The sequence below is a fragment of the Zingiber officinale genome, chromosome 6A (genome assembly GCF_018446385.1).
Source record: "Zingiber officinale cultivar Zhangliang chromosome 6A, Zo_v1.1, whole genome shotgun sequence".
NCBI lineage: Eukaryota > Viridiplantae > Streptophyta > Magnoliopsida > Zingiberales > Zingiberaceae > Zingiber > Zingiber officinale.
Window position 1 is genome coordinate 15,685,932 of NC_055997.1, and position 21,262 is coordinate 15,707,193.

The following is a 21,262-nucleotide window of genomic DNA, read 5'->3' on the forward strand; positions in this document are numbered from 1 at the left end:
GAACCAGGCTCAGTTGTGTCCCACTGGACCTTTGTGGTTTGTATTTCAAATGCTATATCCCTTCTTTCAAGATGTAGATCTTGACTTGGTTATTTTCCTGGCCTTTTAGGTCCGTCCAACAGCTGGCTGCTTTTGATCAGCTCTGCCGATTCCGACCCACTGGCCTATACTTCCAGTTCTTGGCCTCTGCTTAGCTCTACCGATCTCGGCTTGCATTCTGCGCTTTGTACTTCCTGACCCTCAACCGCAGGTCTGTAGCCCGGACTGTTTCTGATCAGCTCTGCCGCTTCCGACCTACTGGCCTATACTCTCAGTCCTTTGACTCACAGGCCTGTAGCTCGGACTTCCTCTGGACAGCCTTGCCGATGCCGACCCGTGACTTGTGTTCCGCTTGACGTCTTTCCTCGTCTTCCGACTGCTTTGCCCCCTTGAGCGACCAGTCTGCCTAATATCTGAGTATCACGCCTGCTTGCCTCTAACCGCCTCGTCAGCCTAACCATTGACTGCCCCATCACATTGACTATTGACCACCACGTCCCCTTGACTTTTGACCGCCACGTAGCCTTGACTCTTCCCAACCCTTTCCTCATGGGCCTCTCCATTACTAACCGTATCAATTCCCACCACGTACCTCTTACCATGGCGCCGCCACCAGTAATCCTCCCACCGCCGGTCTTCTCCGACGAAGAGGAGGAGATGGAGCAGTCTAGGCCCATCGACAGTAGCGATGACGACGATATGGAGGAGTTTAGGCCGCCGCCAGACTACAACGAGAAGCACTACAGAACGGTTTACAAGCTGATCCTCGACGAGAAGACGGATGCTCTCGTGAGGCTGGCCGAGAACCCTGAGGGCCCGGTCAACCTCATGGACGATCCCCTGCTCAGCGTCGTCATTACCTGCCAGAAAACCCAGATAGCGCTTAAACTTATCAAGAATTTGTCCCACCACAAACTCGAGGCTAAAAACTACGACGGCGACACGGCGCTGCATGTAGCCGCCACCTTAGACAACCTGAAGGTGGCGAACGCATTGCTGAACAAATCCCCCAGTCTAGCGGAGAAGCGAAACAATAAGGGGGAGACGCCGCTGCACAAGGCGGCTCTCTTTGGGCAGCAGGAGGTGTTTCGGCGTCTGGCGGACAAGTGTATAAGCCCGCCGGCGGACCGGACGTACGATGACCGTACGTACGATGGAGCCACTGTGCTCCACTACGCCATCATGGGCAATGCGCCGAGTACGTACATGAGCACCGATTTAACTCTTTTTTTCTAGGGAGAAATTTTTTTAATTGATTCATGTATCGATCGGTCGATCGATTGCTTGAAATTCTGCAGGGCTGGCGTTGGAGATTGCGACGAAGTGGCCGAGATTGGCAATATACCGGAATTACGCAGCGCTGACTCCATTGCAACTGCTGGCGAGCATTCCGGAGGCATTCCGCAGCCAATTGGTCCTCGGATCACTCGAAAACTTCCTCTATAAGTGTAACCTACTCACTTCTTTTAATTTTCCAAAATACCCTTTAACATGCATGTTCATATCTGATTGCAGTCGACTGATAAATAATTTTTGTATAAAAAAATATATTTGATAGTCATAACAAATGAGTATAAACTTTACATATAGAAAATAAGAAATGTCATTCTCAAATAGTTTAATGCCAGGGATTCCCCGGTTCAAGGAACCTCCCAAGTGGATTAGCAAGCAAGGCAAAAGAGATATCGAGGTAAGAATTTTAATCTATTTTGATTTATTTTTTTTTAATTTGAAGAAAAAAAATATTGATGAATTATTTTCATTTAATAATGCTGTTTGCCCCTAAAATTTATATGCGAGTAGGATCAAGACTCTGACAGTGAAAATTCACAAGAAAAAGAGAAAAAGAAAGATGAAAAAAGAGGTAATTAACGAGGCATTTCATTCTGAGTTTCCTTCTTTCTATATACGATAGAGCGCAGATAAAGCAAGTTGGACACAATAACTTGACTGATTGATCGAGTTAAATTTAAAGTGAATTTAGGATAGGATTGAGAGAAGGATGAATTGGGCATGTCTAGTGAATGGACAAGACCCACAAAATTAGTCAGTCGATGTAGATTGGTTGAGATCGGTCGATCAAATGGACTAAATAGTTAACCTAGGTGTCCAAGTCAAGCAAATCGGGTGAAATGATCAATCGAATAGTAAATCAGGTTAGGCAAGTTAAATTGTATAGTGAAAACAAAATATTTCTTAGATGTTTTACTTATGAATTTTGACTGCCTTAACTTATAATTGTTGTGGATGGATGCTTGCAGGGAGATGGATTTCCATGCTATTGTACAATATTTTAAGACCAATTCACGAATTGCTTTTCCATCTTCTATGGCGAGGTGAGTTCATTGACATTTTCTATTTTGGTCTATTTTTCTTTAGAATTTGTTAAACCCCTAATTCAAGATTGTCTAAAACTATCCCATGATTCCAGCAGTTTTAATAGACAATACAGTTTGAATCAAATTCGTAGCAACTTTAATCAATATTAAAACAGTTTTAATTAACATCAGAGCTGATTTGATTAAAATTATTATAATAATATTAGATTAATTTAGTAAAAAAATGAAAGGAAAAATTAAAATAAAACCTCCTCTCTCTCTCTCTCTCTCTCTTTTTTTTTTTTTTTTTTTAGTTTTTCCAACAACTAGACTTTTACTAATTTACGGTTAATCATTAACACCATTAAAAACATTATTTGACAATAAGATCTAGACGTAAACCACTCAACGGTTTCCGATTAAAATTTTGGAAAAAAGGGGGAAAAAAAGGGAGGGGGGGATGTAAATTTAATGAAGCAAAGTTTTGCAGTTTCAAGCATCAGGATTAGGAGACTGTACCATCTGAAACAATTTCACCTGGACACCATGGAACTCATAGAATGCCTAGCGAAGTTCCACGGATACTTCGACTTTTGCGCCAATGGACATGGCCGTTACTACAAGGACCATGGCATTCTGGACCGTAAGAAAGGGCTAAAGTTCCAGCAGCGCGAGCTCCTGCTCGCGTTCGTCGACAAGCTCCTCCACCTCCACGACGACACCCGCGGCAGCGAGGCGCCGCCGGTCCAGGGGCTTCTCGAGAGCGAGATGTCTTCGAAGCGGAACTTTTCGGAGCCGCCGCTGATCATTGGGGCGGAGATGGGCCTGCACGAGTTCGTGGGAAAGATCCTGGACGTGTGCCCGGAATCGGCGATGTACGTGGACACCCGCGGCTGGAACGTCCTCCAGGCAGCAATCGAGAGCGGCAACCGGGAGATCGTGGAGATCATCCGCCAGAAGACGGAGGGCCCTAATCCTGTCCTTCCCTCCTGGCTGCTCTCGCACACCGAGTCAAGGACGAGGAGGACCATCCTGCATTTTGCTTCGGAGAGGATTCCTCCCGATACAGAAGACGCCGTGCAGTTGCAAGACGAGCTCCGTTTTTTTGAGGTAAACAAACAGATCGACCAGAAGTTTTTTATGCTAATCCTTCAATAGCTAATCAATCTGGAGAAAGTGAAGTTTTCTCACCAATTGAGTAGAAGGTGCAAAGGATGGTGCCGCAGGAGCTGCTGTACAGTCGGAACGAGGAGAGGAAGACGGCGCAAGAGGTGTTCAGTGAGAACCACAAACAGATGGTCAAGAACTGCAAGAACCAGCTGATGGAGATGGGGAAGACCTGCGCGGGGCTGGTGGCCGCGGTGGTGTTCGCATCGAGCTTCTCGATCCCCGGCGAGAAGGACGACAAGACAGGGAATCCGGTGTACATGAACAGGCTGTCCTTCAAAATCTTCTCCCACACCTACGTCATCGGCCTCTCCTGCGCCGCCACCTCGCTGGTCCTCTTCCTCTCCCTCGTCATCTCGCCCTACAAGGAACAACAGTTCCGACGGGCCATTCCGACCAAGTACCGTAAGAAGAAGAATAAAGAGAGAGGAAGGAATAAGATGAGAATAATAAAATCTATTGTTCATTGATATTTGCCCTAAGGACAATACAATATATAATGTTCAAAAGTACTTGGTCAAATAACTAATTAATAAATAACAGAATTATTCTAAAAATAATTCTGAGAATAATTATAAGAGAATTATTAGAATAATCCAAATACTAATATGGTTTGATTTGATAATTTGATCCGGTCAATTTGGATAATTCTGTTATATCTCTTTTACCCCCCGACAAACTCAACGGGAGATCTCTGACGTTGAGTTTGCTTGCTAACTTGTTGAAGCGTTGTCTGGATAGTGGCTTGGTAAAGATATCAGCTATTTGATCTTCAGCAGAAATATAAGAGACGGATAATTGCTGAGTTGTCACACGTTCACGAACAAAATGAAAATCAATTTCGACATGTTTTGTACGAGCATGAAAGACCGGATTTGCTGTGAGATATGTTGCTCCAATATTGTCGCACCAAATTTTTGGTGCAATATTTGATGCAAGATGAAGTTCGGAGAGAAGTGATTGAAGCCAAATAATTTCTGACGTTGTATTTGCTATAGCTTTATATTCTGCCTCAGTGCTTGAACGAGATACCGTAGGTTGCTTTTTCGAATTCCATGAGATAAGATTTCGTCCAAGAAATATTGCATATCCACTAGTAGAGCGTCTATCTTCAGGAGAACTTGCCCAATCCGCATCACTATATGCATGTAAATCTCGAGACGATTGACGATATAAAAGAAGACCATGTAGAATAGTACCTTTGAGATAGCGAAGTATTCTTTTTACATTATCCCAATTTTGTTCAGTTGGAGCATGCATGAATTGACAAGCACGATTTACCGCAAAAGTAATATCAGGGCGTGTGATAGTGACATATTGTAAGGCCCCAACAATACTTCGATAAATTTGTGGATCAGATAGAGCAGGAGAGGATGAAGTTGGAGAGTTGTTTATAGCAATTGGTGTAGAGACCGGACATGCCCCATCCATTTTGGCTTTTTGAAGAAGTCCAGTAATGTATTTGCTCTGAGAGAGAAGATAGCCATCCTCATGTGGAATAAGCTCAATACCAAGAAAAAAACGAGCAATACCCAAATCTCTAGTAGGAAATTCTTGATTGAGAAGACTTAATAAAGTCGTGATACCCTTGTGATCATTGCCTGTAACGCCCGAAAATTCTCAAACTTGCATTAGAATTATTCTACGATTTTTCTGGAATTTCTAGATATTTTTCCGGAATTTTCCGAGTAGCGGAAGTAGCAAAAATAAATATAAGCGTAAAACGGCCTAGGCGGGGATTGAACCCGAGACCTATGGTTTAGTGGACAAGGCTAGTAACCAGTGGACCTAGCAGGGTTGTGCTGAAAGGAAAGGGGAACAATCCTAGTTAAGTGAGATTTGGGCGGAACTTATCACTAAGTATAAATAGGAAACTTAAGTTGGGTTTGGGTTAATTTTGGTTCGGCAGCCATCTCCTCATAAACCCTCACCGTGACCTATCCCTCTCCCAAAAACCTGCACCGCCGCCCACACCTCTCCCTCCTCCTCTCTCGGCGCCCAAGCCCCAAGGGCTCTCGGATCACTTTCCGACGACGACTCCAACACGAAAAGGGTTCTTCTCCGCGAGAGGAACGCGAAGACGTGAGCGGATCGTCGAGAGGACCATCTCCACCGGAGTTTTAGCGAATAGAATCGTAAGAAATTACGATTAGGAGGTAAGAAACCCCTCACCTGCGGTATAATAGCTTCCGTTTGAGTTTTTATGCTTTAGTTAGGATGTATGCAGTTTTTATCGATATCTAAGGTGTATTTAACTCTCTTTTCAGATTAGGGTCTTAGTTGAACACCTTTAGATGGGCCGGGCATGTCTTCCCTCTTCAGATAGGAGGTTAGATGTTGTCGGGTGCCTAGAGGTGGTCTCCCTAATAGAAAGGAGAGTTAGGGCACGCTAGGTGTTCGATAAAATAGCTAGTTTAGTAAAAATGCACCCTAGGCATCTTTAACAGCTCAGTTAGATACATTAGAAGTATCTATTCAGTATACTCAGTTTATTACAGCTTATATGGATTAGATATCCAATGGGTGGGCTCCCATAGTCGCCTCTAGGTTCAGATAACCTAGTTCTAGGTTCAGATAACCTAGTTTCAGCAAAACAGTATTAGCTACTTCAGTATTTTACTTTCAGTTGGCACTGTACTGGATTAGATATCCATTGGGCTGGGCTCCCATAGTCGGTCCCTAGGTTTAGATAACCTAGCTAGGTTTAGATAACCTAGTTAACCCTACTAAATTCGGGACTTGCAAACCCGGGTCTAGTTAGGGATGCGCGCATAGCGAGTACAGTTGCCAGGGCCCTACAGCAGCATGTTTAGTATTTTCACTTACTATGTATTAGTTTTCAAAACTCAAGAAAAATCAGTTATACCAGTTGAGTTTGATTGCAGCTTCAGTTTAGTTTAGCTTAGCTCAGCATTATGCTTCAGTGTAATTTTCCATGTTAGATCTATGTTCAGCTTATGTTATGCCATGCTTGTATGATACTATGCCATGCCATGCTTGCATATTTAGTATGTTTTCCAAAAGCATGTTTTAAAAGCATATTTGCATCGTATGCATGATTTAGTGAGGTAAATGGTTTCTTACTAAGCTTTTTAGCTTACAGATACTATTTTCCTTATACTGCAGATACAGGTAAAAGGAAAATGGACTAGCAGCAGAGGCTGGAGGACAATGCGAAGATGGTGTGTGTGTGTGGAACTGGAATCAAAGGTCCTTAGGGGACTTAGCAGGATGAACATTAGACTCTTTAGCCTGTTTACCTTAGCACTTTACAGTTTATGGTTTAATACTTTCATCTTTATGCACCTTTAGTTTTGGAACGTACTAAACTATGAAAGAATGAGTTAGATTGTTAGTAGACATTATGGGAATGTTTGTTAATGCATGTTAGAAGTAGCTTCAATTGATTTAGAAGCTGTGTGAGGTTTTGCACGCAAAGTGTCAAATCGTAACTTCGGGTGAGATCGAGACTGACGGTCTCCGACCGATCGAGTGCGTATGGCATCGATCGGCCGATCCAGCCGTGATCTGATATCTCTTGTCCTCTGGATCGGTCGCGACCGATCCAGCGATCGATAGCGATCCTGGTATTCCAGGTGCTGGATCGGTCATCCGACCGATCCAGACATATGGATCGGTCCGCCGACCGATCCATGACGCGAACAGAGGGCAAGAAGCTCACCCTGGATCGGTCACCGACCGATCCAGCCTTAGAGCATCCCGATCAGACCCCCTGGATCGGTCCCCGACCGATCCACTCATCGCGTAGGGGTCAATGGATCGTTCCACGGACCGATCCAAAGCTCCAATTTTGCCTCCTCAGCCTAGCTATGAATATCTAGAAGGTAGTGGGACATGAAATCTCACTCCCACAGAGTTAACAGAGGCAACTACAATAGTTTAGTAAAATTTTTTTATTCAGCCCAGTTTTCCGCATTAGTAATTTAGCTGCAGTTAGCAAAGAAACTGTAGCGGTCCGCCTTGCAGCCGAGCAGTAGAAGGTGGGTCGTTACAGAGTGGTATCAGAGCCGTGTTCCATACTTCCTACACACACATCAGCATTGTACCTGCAGCTTCCAAGTAAGAATACCTCTACTCTCTATATGTTCCTTGCTTTCTTATTTCAGTTCATGTTTTTATATATACCTGAAGCATGCTAGTATATGATAGTTTTTAGACAAGATATCAGTAGTTGTGAAACTATGAATGCTTTAGTTATGTATGTTCTCTATGTCATTAGAAATGGCACGAGGACGCCCAGCTAAGCGGGCACCAGCTACTGAGCCCGAGCAGAGGCAGGCAGTTCATGCACTGGTGGCTCAGTTATAGCAGCAGCTAGCTGAACAGAACACGAAATAGCCACCTTAAAGGCTAACCAACAGATACTCCTACCGTCACCGGAACGAACTTAGCAACCCCAAAGATTTATAGAGGTTCCACAGTCATATGACAAAGACCAATACCAGAGTGGTCCCAAGAATGAGCTAAGGAAAGAAGCTTACCTAATCGATGGCAGAGAGTTAAGCCCGAAATTTCTCGCACTAGCGAACCATGGGATGCTCAAGCATGGTTCAAAACACTTGAGAGGATAATGGAGCTTCTAGACTGGCCACAGGAGAAGGTTAAATGTGCTTCCTTCGCCCGACAGGGGACGCTAGCATATGGTGGGAGAGAGTTAGAGCGAACCGTGAATCAGATGTCATGGGCTGACTTAGAAAGAGTTCTTCGAGGAATTCTTTCACATGCGAGTTCTGCATCGCCGACGAGTTCATTGAATTTCGCCAGGCAACCTCTCGGTGGAGCCGTGAAGAAATTCAACAGTTGTCGCTTATGCCCGAGCTAGTCAGAGAAGGAGCGAATCCGGTTGATGCTCAAGATGTCGAGGCTAGAGATAGCGTGGCTGGTGGCGTACATAAGCCACAAACTACAGAGGAGTTAGTGAGCGGCGCCTTGACCACGTAACATTATCGAGCAGCATAAAGCAGGACGGTCTCCTCGAGTCCAAAGGCCAAGGAAGCTCTCACACTCAAAAACAGGCCACTCTAGCTGGAGGAACTCCAGCAAAGTGCAAATCGTGGAGTGACTCAAAGGAGGACCATCTAGCAAGCGACCCGGTTATCCAAAGTGTGCTACTTGTGGGAAATTCCACCGGGTTTGCCGCAAGGGCACGCGAGGCTTTGAATGTGGACAAGAAGGGCACATGACCAAGCGTGCCCGAACAAGACCGGTCTTCCTCACCACGTGATTCAAGATGCAGCCAGCCAGTAGCTATATCGAGATGCGCTCTAGAAGGTCCCCTTATCACCGGGCGATTAGAAGCCCCTCGGCTATGGCGAATGCGAGGATCTACTCACTCACGTGGAGGACGTAGCAAATGCCTCGACAGTCGTCACAGGTCAGATTAGCATTTTATAGACTGTCTTATTTGATATCGGGGCAACCCATTCCTATATAGCTGTGGTGTTCTCCGAGAAATTAGAAATACCCCGCAGGTACTCAGTGTGGCACTACCTTCAGGAGAGGTCATGGCATCCACGCACGGCTCGGGCGTGCCGGTCATTATAGCGAGCGGGGAACTCTTCGTGATCGATCTGCTAGAAATGATCGACTACGACGTCATCCCGGAATGAACTTTACGATCGGATACGGTGCTTCCATAGAGTGTAAATAGAGAAGTCGATTCCAACCCAAGCAGTTTGAATACATCGAATCCGAAGAGAAAAGCCGAAGATTTCTCTCGAATGAAGGCCCGAAGTTGATGGATTCGGATGTACGGGTACCTAGCACATGTAGTCGATACTAGTCAAGCAGGACACAGCTAGTAGAGGTCCGAGTCGTATGTGACTACCAGTAGTGTTCCCGAGGCCAGGCTTAGCACCAGACAGTGAGATTGAATTTGAGATAGAGCTCTTCCCGGTACTAATCCCATTTCAAAGCGCCTTATCGCATGGCTCAGCAGAATCAAGGAACTTGAGCAATTAAGGAGCTGCTCGACAAGGGTTTCATACGCCCGAGTCACTCACCATGGGGCGCTGTATTGTTCGTGAAGAAGAAGGATGGAAGCATGTGTGTATGACTACAGATCCCTGAATCAAGTCACGATCAAGAATAGGTATCCTCTTCCCGGAATCGATGACCTGCTCGACCAGGTGAAGGGAGCAGCAGTGTTCTCTAAGATAGATCTCGGATCGGGTTATCATCGGTGAAAGTCAAGGAAGGGGAGACAGCATTCAGGACCGGATACGGACACTACGAGTTCGTAATCATGCCCTTTGGCGTGACTAATGCTCCAGCTACATTCATGGACCTCATGAATAGAGTATTCAGGGAATACTTGGACAAGTTTGTCATCGTGTTCATAGATGACATCCTTATCTATTCAAGCACTCAGGAGGACCATGCAGAGCATCTCAAGACAGTTTTGCAGATCCTTCAACAGAACCTTTATGCCAAATTCACGAAATGTGAATTTTGGCTAGACCGTAGCCTTTCTCGGTCACATCATTTCCAAGGATGGTGTTATGGTAGATCCCAGCAAGATAGAAGCAGTAAATAACCGGAAGAGACCTAAATCGAGAGCTCGGGATTAGCAGGATATTACAGAAGTTTGTAGAGGACTTCTCCAGATAGCCTCCCATGACTCTTACCAGAAGAACAGAAATTTGATGAGCGTGAGAACGAGCTAAAAGGAGGTTGACCGGTGCTCCCGTTTGGCTCTACCGACACAATTTTGACATCTACATGATGCCTCTAAGTTGGGACTAGGAGCGATATTGATGCAAAATGGCAAGGTGATCGCCTATGCCTCCAGACAACTCAAGGATTATGAGAAGAACTACCCTACTCATGATCTTGAGCTTGCAGAGTAGTGTTCGCTCTCAAAATTTGGAGACATTACTTGTATGGAGCTCGGTGCAGGTGTATACAGATCATCGAGTCAAGTACTTCTTCACTCGAAGGATCTGAATATGCGACAAGTGGCTAGAGCTAGTCAAAGATTATGACATAGACATCCTCTACCACCAGTGGAAAGCCAATAGGGTAGCGGATGCACTTAGCGGAAAATCCAGCTACCTTATTATCTCTAGCCATGTCACCACCCCTACGAAGGAGATCGCGGATTTTGGTCTCGAACTCATCGTCGGACAGCTCTACTATGACCTTAGAGTCTACCTTGCTTGGTGATATTCGATCACTCGGGACCAGGACCCTCAAATTCGAAAATCAAGCAAGGGCTAGCAGAATCGAAAGTAGAGAATTCAGAGTGGCGGGGTGTTGTATTTTGGTGATAGACTACGTGTTCCGGATCGGGAGGAGCTACGGAGACAGATTTTAGATGAGGCTCACAGGACTCCCTATGCGATACATCCAGGCTCCACCAAAATGTATCAAGACCTGAAGAAACATTTTTGGTGGCATGGGATGAAGCGAGACATCGCCAGATATGTTAGCGTCTGCCTCACCTGTCAGAGGGTCAAGGCGGAACATCAGCGACCAGGAGGAGTCTTGCAGCCTATACAGATTCCAGAATGGAAGTGGGAGGATATCTCTATGGATTTTATAGTGGGACTGCCCAGAACCACAAATGGTTTCGATGCCATCTGGGTAATAGTCGACAGGTTGACCAAATCAGCCCACTTTTTAGCTATCAAGATATCCTACTCCATGGAGAAGCTAGCTCAGTTATATCTCCAGGAGATCGTCAGACTACATGGAGTCCCACGAACCATCATTTCAGACAGAGACAGCAGATTCACATCACACTTCTGGGAGTGTGTACAGTCAGCATTGGGTACTAAAGTTCAACACAGCATTCCATCCTCAGACGGATGGATAGCGAGTAAATCGTACTCAAGATATGCTCCGAGCTTGTGCCCTAGACTTTAAGGAAGTTGGTGCAAATATCCGAGTTTAGCAGAGTTTGCATACAACAGCTATCGTGCCACTATCCGCATGGCCCCTTACGAGGCTCTCTACGGGCGGAGATGTAGATCTCACTGGTATGAGAGTGGTGAGCAGAAGGAACTAGAGCTTCAGACAGAGTAGCAGATACCACAGCAGCTATACAGAGATCCGCCAGAGGATAGAGAGAGCTCATTGGAGCTATCTTGTCTGCCAGACCCATGTACTTAGAGGGATTCTGCTGGTCCTCGAGTAGCTCCCATGAGGGAGTAATGCGTTTTGGGAAGAAGGGCAAGCTAAGTCCCGGATATGTGGGACCATACCTTATCGACGAAGAGTGGGCAAGGTAGCCTATGAGCTAGAGCTACCTCGGGAGATGTCATTGTCCACAATGTATTTCATGTCTCTATGCTGAAGAAGCATACCCCAGATGCCACCCAGGTGATTGAGCCCCAGTCGGTACAGATCCGCGAAGACCTCAGCTATGATAGTCAGCCTATTCAGATAATAGACCGAGCAGTTAAGAAATTACGGAACAAGGAAGTACCATTAGTCAAAGTTATTTGGCACAATCACACAGCAGATGAGGCAACTTGGGAGACAGAAGCCAGCATGAGACAGAAGTACCCAGAATTGTTCTAAGTTCGAGGACGAACTTTTTATAAGGTATGGGGGATTGTAACGCCCGAAAATTCTCAAACTTGCATTAGAATTATTCTACGATTTTTCTGGAATTTCTAGATATTTTTCCGGAATTTTCCGAGTAGCGGAAGTAGCAAAAATAAATATAAGCGTAAAACGGCCTAGGCGGGGATTGAACCCGAGACCTATGGTTTAGTGGACAAGGCTAGTAACCAGTGGACCCAGCAGGGTTGTGCTGAAAGGAAAGGGGAACAATCCTAGTTAAGTGGGATTTGGGCGGAACTTATCACTAAGTATAAATATGAAACTTAAGTTGGGTTTGAGTTAATTTTGGTTCGGAAGCCATCTCCTCATAAACCCTCACCGTGACCTATCCCTCTCCCAAAAACCTGCACCGCCGCCCACACCTCTCCCTCCTCCTCTCTCGGTGCCCAAGCCCCAAGGGCTCTCGGATCACTTTCCGACGACGACTCCAACACGAAAAGGGTTCTTCTCCGCGAGAGGAACGCGAAGACGTGAGCGGATCGTCGAGAGGACCATCTCCACCGGAGTTTTAGCGAATAGAATCGTAAGAAATTACGATTAGGAGGTAAGAAACCCCTCACCTGCGGTATAATAGCTTCCGTTTGAGTTTTTATGCTTTAGTTAGGATGTATGCAGATTTTTTTATCGATATCTAAGGTGTATTTAACTCTCTTTTCAGATTAGGGTCTTAGTTGAACACCTTTAGATGGGCCGGGCATGTCTTCCCTCTTCAGATAGGAGGTTAGATGTTGTCGGGTGCCTAGAGGTGGTCTCCCTAATAGAGAGGAGAGTTAGGGCACGCTAGGTGTTCGATAAAATAGCTAGTTTAGTAAAATGCACCCTAGGCATCTTTAACAGCTCAGTTAGATACATTAGCAGTATCTATTCAGTATACTCAGTTTATTACAGCTTATATGGAGTAGATATCCAATGGGTGGGCTCCCATAGTCGCCTCTAGGTGCAGATAACCTAGTTCTAGGTTCAGATAACCTAGTTTCAGCAAAACAGTATTAGCTACTTCAGTACTTTGCACTGTACTGGATTAGATATCCATTGGGCTGGGCTCCCATAGTCGGTCCCTAGGTTTAGATAACCTAGCTAGGTTTAGATAACCTAGTTAACCCTACTAAATTCGGGACTTGCAAACCCGGGTCTAGTTAGGGATGCGCGCATAGCAAGTACAGTTGTCAGGGCCCTACAGCAGCATGTTTAGTATTTTCACTTACTATGTATTAGTTTTCAAAACTCAAAAATCAGTTATACCAGTTGAGTTTGATTGCAGCTTCAGTTTAGTTTAGCTTAGCTCAGCATTATGCTTCAGTGTAATTTTCCATGTTAGCTCTATGTTCAGCTTATGTTATGCCATGCTTGTATGATACTATGCCATGCCATGCTTGCATATTTAGTATGTTTTCCAAAAGCATGTTTTAAAAGCATATTTGCATCGTATGCATGATTTAGTGAGGTAGATGGTTTCTTACTAAGCTTTTTAGCTTACAGATACTATTTTCCTTATACTGCAGATACAGGTAAAAGGAAAATGGACTAGCAGCGGAGGCTGGAGGACAATGCGAAGATGGTGTGTGTGTGTGGAACTGGAATCAAAGGTCCTTAGGGGACTTAGCAGGATGAACATTAGACTCTTTAGCATGTTTACCTTAGCACTTTACAGTTTATGGTTTAATACTTTCATCTTTATGCACCTTTAGTTTTGGAACGTACTAAACTATGAAAGAATGAGTTAGATTGTTAGTAGTCATTATGGGAATGTTTGTTAATGCATGTTAGAAGTAGCTTCAATTGATTTAGAACTGCTGTGTGAGGTTTTGCACGCAAGTCTGAAATCGAACTTCGGGTGAGATCGGACTCGATCGGTCTCCGCACCGATCGAGTGCAGCTGCTCTGGATCGGTCAACCGATCCGAGATGAGTCATACTTATCCTCTGGATCGGTCGGCCGACCGATCCGGTATCGATAGCGATCCGTATTCCGGTGCACGGATCGGTCATCCGACCGATCGGACATACCTGGATCGGTGCCGACCGATCCATCACGGACGATGGCGAACCGAGTTACGCGGGTTCCGGATCGGTCAGCCGACCGATCCAGGCATACCTGGATCGGTCTGCCGACCGATCCAGCCTCTACTGGATCGGTCCCCAGACCGATCCAGCCAGTGTTCGCATAGGGGTCAATGGATCGTTCCACGGACCGATCCAAAGCTCCAATTTTGCCTCCTCAGCCTAGCTATGAATATCTAGAAGGTAGTGGGACATGAAATCTCACTCTCACAGAGTTAACAGAGGCAACTACAATAGTTTAGTAAAATTTTTTTATTCAGCCCAGTTTTCCGCATTAGTAATTTAGCTGCAATTAGCAAAGAAACTGTAGCGGTCCGCCTTGCAGCCGAGCAGTAGAAGGTGGGTCGTTACATTGCCGGTTATCAGAATGTCATCCACATAAATAAGAAAAAATATCATATTTTCATCATTATATTTGTGAAATAGAGACGAGTCAGTCTTTGATCCAGAAAATCCTTGAGCTTGTAACCATTTAGATAGTCGATGAAACCATGCACGAGGAGCTTGTCGAAGACCATATAAGGATTTCTTGAGTTGGCAAACATGAGATGGAAATTGTGGATGAATGAAACCAGGTGGTTGCTCCATAAATATAGTTTCCTCAAGATGACCATGGAGAAATGCATTTGAAATATCCAATTGTCGTACAAGCCAATTAGAACTAACAGCTATTGATAATAATAGTCTGACAGATGTAATTTTGATGACTAGGTAAGTGTCATTAAAGTCAATACCTGGCTGTTGACTAAATCCTTTAGCTACAAGTCGAGCTTTGTATCTTTCAAGAGAACCATCAGCTCGATGCTTAAGACGGAATACTCATTTAGAGCCCACAACATTCATTGAGGGAGTGCGCGGAACTAGAGTCCATGTTCCATTGCGAAGAAGTGCATCAAATTCTGTAGCCATTGCACTACGCCAGTTTGGATCCTTGTTTGCTTGTGTAAAACAGGTTGGTTCAATAGATTTGGAAGAAACCACTAGAGCTCGTGGAAGGGGATATCGAGTTGCATTTGGTGGGCAACGCTCATAAATATCACTAATGGGAAGCATGCGACGAGGAGCATTATCATCTGAATCACTTGTTGATGACGACGAGGAAGTAGGCTGACATGGTGATGTAGATGACGGGCTTGCATTATCCGAGGAACCAGAGAGCATATTATCTTCGATCGACGAGACTTCTAAGATTAGAGCAGCAACCAGAGGTGATTCTGATGGTATAGGAGAGTTATTAGAGAGCTCCGGAGCAGGACCTAGAATTCTATCACTTCTGATAATATTAGGTGGCATCAAGAAGGTGCCACTTGTATCTGGAGGAGAGATTGAAGAAGCTACTGAAAAAGGGAATAAAGACTCATCAAAAGTAACATGTCGTGAAATATAAATTCGTCCTGTTGGTATATGCAAGCAACGATAACCATGGTGCAAATTGCTATAACCAAGAAAAATACATTGTAGTGAACGAGAGTCAAGTTTGTGTTTAGAATAGGGGCGTAACCATGGATAACATGCGCAACCAAAAATTCGAAGGAGAGTGTAATCAGGGGTTTGATTATAAAGTTTTTCAAAAGGACATTTATGATTGAGCAATGGTGTAGGAAGTCGATTTATGAGATATACTGCAGTGCTAACAGCTTCATCCCAAAATTTGCGCGGAACTGATGCATGATGAAGAAGAGCTAAGGCAGTTTCAATTATATGTCTATATTTTCTCTCAGCAGAGCCATTTTGTTCTGGAGTGTGAGGACAGGAAACTCGATGAACAATTCCACAAGAGACAAAATGACGATGGAGAGCTTGATATTCGCCTCCCCAATCAGAATGAAAAGAGAGTATTTTACGACTAAAAGATCGTTCAACTTGAATTTGAAAATTACAAAATATATCAAATAAATCAGATTTCCTTCTCATAGGATAAAGCCAAGTATATTTACTAAAATGATCAATGAATGTAACATAATATTGGAAACCTTGATTAGACAAAATAGGTGCAGGGCCCCAAACATCAGAATGAATTATTTCAAGTGGAAAATTAGAAACATGATCAGATAAAGAGAAAGGTAGCTTATGACTTTTAGATTCCATGCAGGTCCTACATGAATAAGATGGAGAGGAGGTAATAGAAGTAGGTAAACCATACCTATTGATGATTGACTGAACAATACGAAGGGAAGGATGACCAAGTCGAGCATGCCAAGCTGGTTTATTTATGCGTTCACCAACAAAAGCTTTGATTGAAGAACTCTGAAGACAATAGAGGCCATTTTTTATTCTCCCATAAAACACAATAGCATTTGTTCCTCTATCCTTTATAAGATAATGATTATGATGAAATTCAAAAATGACATTGTTATCAAGACAAAACTGGCGTGTAGAAAGTAAATTTTTAGTGATAGATGGAACATGAAAGACATTGCGCATGTGAAAAGTTCGATTAGATAAATGAACATATGTGTTTCCAAGATTAGCAATTTGCAAACCTGAACCATCGCCTACTTGCACCGTATCTGAGCCATAATATGGCATTACGTCTGTAAGTATATTACAATCTGATGTGACATGATGAGTTGCTCCAGTGTCAATATACCAATCAGTAGATGAGAACTCTGGGTTTTTACCACAAGTAGGCACAGACGAAAGAACTTTAGGATATACTTGTGAAATAGATGGTTGTCTTGAGGCTGCAAGACCACCAATGAAATTTGAATCAAATGGACTAGGACATTGAATACCAAAATGTCCAATTCCAAGACAAATTTGACATTTTACCCTAGACCAATCAAGTCTTTTAGGGCATATATTTCCAGTATGACCAACGATGTGACAAATTTGACATCGGTCTGGACTTTGCTTTTGTCCTCTTTGATGTCGTCGAGTATTTGACATCTAAAGTAAAAAATAACTTGTTCGATGGTAGTGGAAAAAAAAAGAGATTAAGGAAGAGGAAAGAGAAGCAAAGGGGTTGGCAGCGGAAGAAAATAAGTATTCTTCGTTTGTTCTGAAAAATAGAGAAGAATAAGAAAATTAAAACACGTAGGAGAAAATAAGAGGCTTGAGGGAAAAATTTAAAAATTCGCCGTTTATACGATCTCCGCCTCAAGAAGTTGAGGGAAGATAAAAAAGAGAGATGGCTCTGATACCATGTAAGAAGAAGAATAGAGAGAGAGGAAGGAATAAGATGAGAATAATAAAATCTATTGTTCATTGATATTTGCCCTAAGGACAATACAATATATAATGTTCAAAAGTACTTTGTCAAATAACTAATTAATAAATAACAGAATTATTCTAAGAATAATTCTGAGAATAATTATAATAGAATTATTAGAATAATTCTGAGAATAATTATAACAGAATTATTAGAATAATCCAAATACTAATATGGTTTGATTTGGTAATTTGATCCGGTCAATTTGGATAATTCTGTTATATCTCTTTTAAGTACTTCTTAGCCTGCTTGTCCTTCGCCATGGCGCTCTTGGCGCTGCTCGTCGCCTTCACCTGCAATATCTTCCTGCAGATTTACGGCGGGCAGAGAACGGAGTCCGACGACCTGATTCCGCTCATACTGGAGCTCACCGTCTTCCCTGCCCTCTGCTTGATTGTGCTGTACTACAGGGGAGCCACCTTTTGGCCGGCGTTCAGGAATATTTGGAAGTAGACAACCAAAGGCATGCATTCATTAATGTGTCTGGAGTGCTAATACTTGATCCCATTCATTGGTGTGTTGAGATTTGGTGCATTGTTTGTCTTGTAGGATTGCTTTTGTGAATTGTTTGTCTTGTTGGATTGCTTTTGTGCATTGTTGCAGAAACTTTTAGATGCCTACTGTAGTTCCAATAACAGATCTCGTTTCATGATTCATGAACCTTTGTCCTTCTTCCAAAAAGGATACATCAATAAATCACACTCATACTTCAAGTTTTGTTTTCATCAACATCATCGGTCTAGGCCTCAAACCTATTACAGCAAAGCAAAGCAAAGGCATGCCTCCCTCATTTGGCCCTTAACAAGTGATAACGAACGACCATTAAGCATGTGCAACCTCGGTGCAGAACCAATGCTCGCCGGCGGACAATGCTCTTATTTTATTATTTTTAAGAAGTCAAGTGAGCTTATGGCCGAGCAAGGCGGATGAGCTGGCCCCAGGGGTCAAGGAGAGCATCTGACTGAGCGGAGTGGAATCGGGAAGATGATCTGTTCATATTTAAGAAGTCGGGGAAATGATCTGTTCATCGTTAAGGAATCAGGGGAGCTGAGCCTGAGGTCTAGGAGAGCTTCTGGCTGAGTGGAGTGGAGTTGGAGGAGTTGGGCCCGAGGGTCTAGGAGACCAATAGATTGAAAGAATCTGAGTTGACTGAGCAGAGTATGAGGTGGGGGAGCGTAACCCTTGGAGTTAGGGAAATCAAAGTATCTAAGCTTACTAAGCGGAATATGAGGTCGGGGTAGTATAGCCCTTGGAGTCAGGGAGACGAACCGACTGGGGGTATCTAAGCTGATTGAGTAGAGTATGGAGATAGGGGAGAGTAGCCCTTCGAGTTGGGGGAGCGTAACCAAGTCAATCGTCTAGTTGTACCTTTTGTCTCAGATAACCCAATCGGATATCCCAATCAAGTTGGTCATCCTAGACTTTAACCTCTATCTTATCAAGACAATTGTCCTCCTTGGCCCACGTGAAGGCTTCTAATATTTCCTATGATATGGTGAGAATCAGAAGCCACATGTGCCCCCAAGGGTCAAATATCACGCGTAGACGGAGATCAAAGTCAAGACAAGTCAAGACAGAACAGATATGTTCGGGTAGTCATATTTATCACCAATCGGATGAGGTTCATCCCTCCTCCCCAGTCGGTCCCACTGATCGGACATGCTCCGTTATTACCCGATTGATTCTATTGATCGAATGCGCTTCGTCTCTCCCCAATCTGTACCACTGATTGGGCGTGCTTCGCTTGCACTAACTCTGCCCACCCTACTCATCTCCACTTAGTCTTGGTGGTCCAAAACTCTTCTACTTAATAGGCGCCAACCTCCAACCTAATTGTCTCACGACCCAAGGGTCTGTGGGCTAGCCAATTATAAGGGGTGGCGCCTATGCTGACACGACATGTGAGTTGTCAAAGCACATGAGGTATCATCTCCCGTATCTTGATTTGCATGATACTAGTAAATACGATAGCACATTCCCTTTTACTGTAATGTAATACACGTCACATCAATAATTAATACATAATTAATATAGAAGAGAGATATTTGATGGTAGTGTTATAAAAGACGTTTGCATCTACGGACGGAGATAAGCTTTTTCATCTTTCACTTCTCCATGCACATAGTATTGTCCATCATCTCTGCTTTCTCCACATCTCTCATCGTAACTTACTTCCGTGTCAGAGTGACAATGTCGAGGCACCCCTGACCGCCATTCTAACTCTCTTCTTCTTCTCTTTCTCCGTGCAGCGCATAGACCTTGATTAAGGGTGAAAAAGGTGACGTTGATATGGAGTAACTTTGAGAATAGACAAAGTCTGGATATGAGACCTAGAATAAGAAGATGTCAGTATATGATGCTAAGAGAAGGTGTCGACGACTTGGCCAAGATTAAGAGATGATATGTGGACCTAAACTGAGATAGAAAGGGTGTCGGGATTAAGAGTTAAGACTGAGAGATAGTGCAGGGACCTAAGATTGAGCCAAAAAGGGTGTCAGATTAGGAGCTGAGATTGAGAGATGGTGTGGGAATCTGAGACTGAATCAAAAAAGGGTGTCGAGATCGTGAGTTGAGACTGAAACATGATGCGTGGACCTAAGACTGAGTCAAAAGGGTGTCGTGATTAGGAGCTGAGACTGAGAGATAGTGTGGGGGCCTAAAACTGAGTCAGAAAGGATGTCAGGATCGGGAGCTGAGACTGAGAGATAGTGCAGAGACCTAAAACTGAGTCAAAAAGTGAATCGGGGGTCAAGAGTTGAGACTAAGAGATGGTGCAAGGACCTGAGACTGAGCCAAGTGAGTAGCTGATCCCTCTCAAGTTTGGCACGCTCTTCGGTGGATCCCCCTCTCATGGCATTCAGCGACTCTAGTCAACCTTGCCTCCAGCGATCAGTTGGCTCATTCGTCAAAGGTCTAAGAGCAAGATCAAATTGGTACTATCCGTGGAACATTAAGTCCTGAATTGAGACATTAAGATAGATGACACTGGAAGATCCGCGACCATCAGTATAGCGCAAGACCACTTCAAAAGAATGGTAGCTATCATAGTACGGGGAGCATTGCAACAACAACAAGCAACATGGCAACAACGACAAACTCTTCACCTTCACGGATACCTTTTACATCCACTGAAATACCTCAAGTATCTCGAAGGCCCATACGACCGACTAAAATGCCTCGAGCGTCGATCACAGCCCCCATGAGAGCATTCATTCACTACAAAAAAAAAATTGTGATTACTGATAGAATTTTCCATCGTAATTCCGTCGGTGTGGTTGTTTAGTGACAAAATTATGACGAAAAATCATTTATTGGGAGATAATTCATCAGAAACATTTTACTGACGGAATTTTAATTCCGTCGGTGTATACCGATGGAATAAATTTTCATAGTTATATTTTCTAATGGAAATTAAATTTTCATAGTAATTTTACCGACAGAAATATTGTTCTGTCGATATTCACTAAAAGAATTCATCGATGGAAACATTGTTTTCGTCATGAATTCTTTTAGTGAATACTGACGGAAACAATGTTTCAGTTGGTAAACCCCGATAGAAATAATGGTTATGTCGGTGAATTCTTTTAGGCAACATTGTCTGAAACATTGTTTCCATCAATAAACAATAATGATAGTTTCCGATAGAAATAGAGTTTCCATTGGTAAATGTTGTCGATATTTACCGATGGAATACTAATTCCGCCGGTAATTAAAAAAAACATCATAGAACAATTTATATTTAGGATCACCCCTGTTTAAAATTTCCATATATATAGAAGAAATCATCATAGATGATGACATTTCATTCATACAAACAATCACATACATTCTCACAATCACATACAAACAATAACATTCATACAATCCATACATACAAA

General features: G+C 43.6%; 1 protein-coding gene across 1 annotated transcript; it reads left to right on the forward strand.

Moving 5' to 3' along the window:
* Positions 1-639: 639 nt before the first annotated feature.
* LOC121994643 lies at positions 640-17,837 on the forward strand. The gene is made up of 7 exons (XM_042548603.1): positions 640-1,237; positions 1,338-1,453; positions 1,668-1,729; positions 2,301-2,375; positions 2,861-3,467; positions 3,560-3,929; positions 17,629-17,837. Exons 1-7 carry the CDS (start codon positions 640-642, stop codon positions 17,835-17,837), a joined length of 2,037 nt encoding a protein of 678 aa, XP_042404537.1.
* Positions 17,838-21,262: the final 3,425 nt, after the last annotated feature.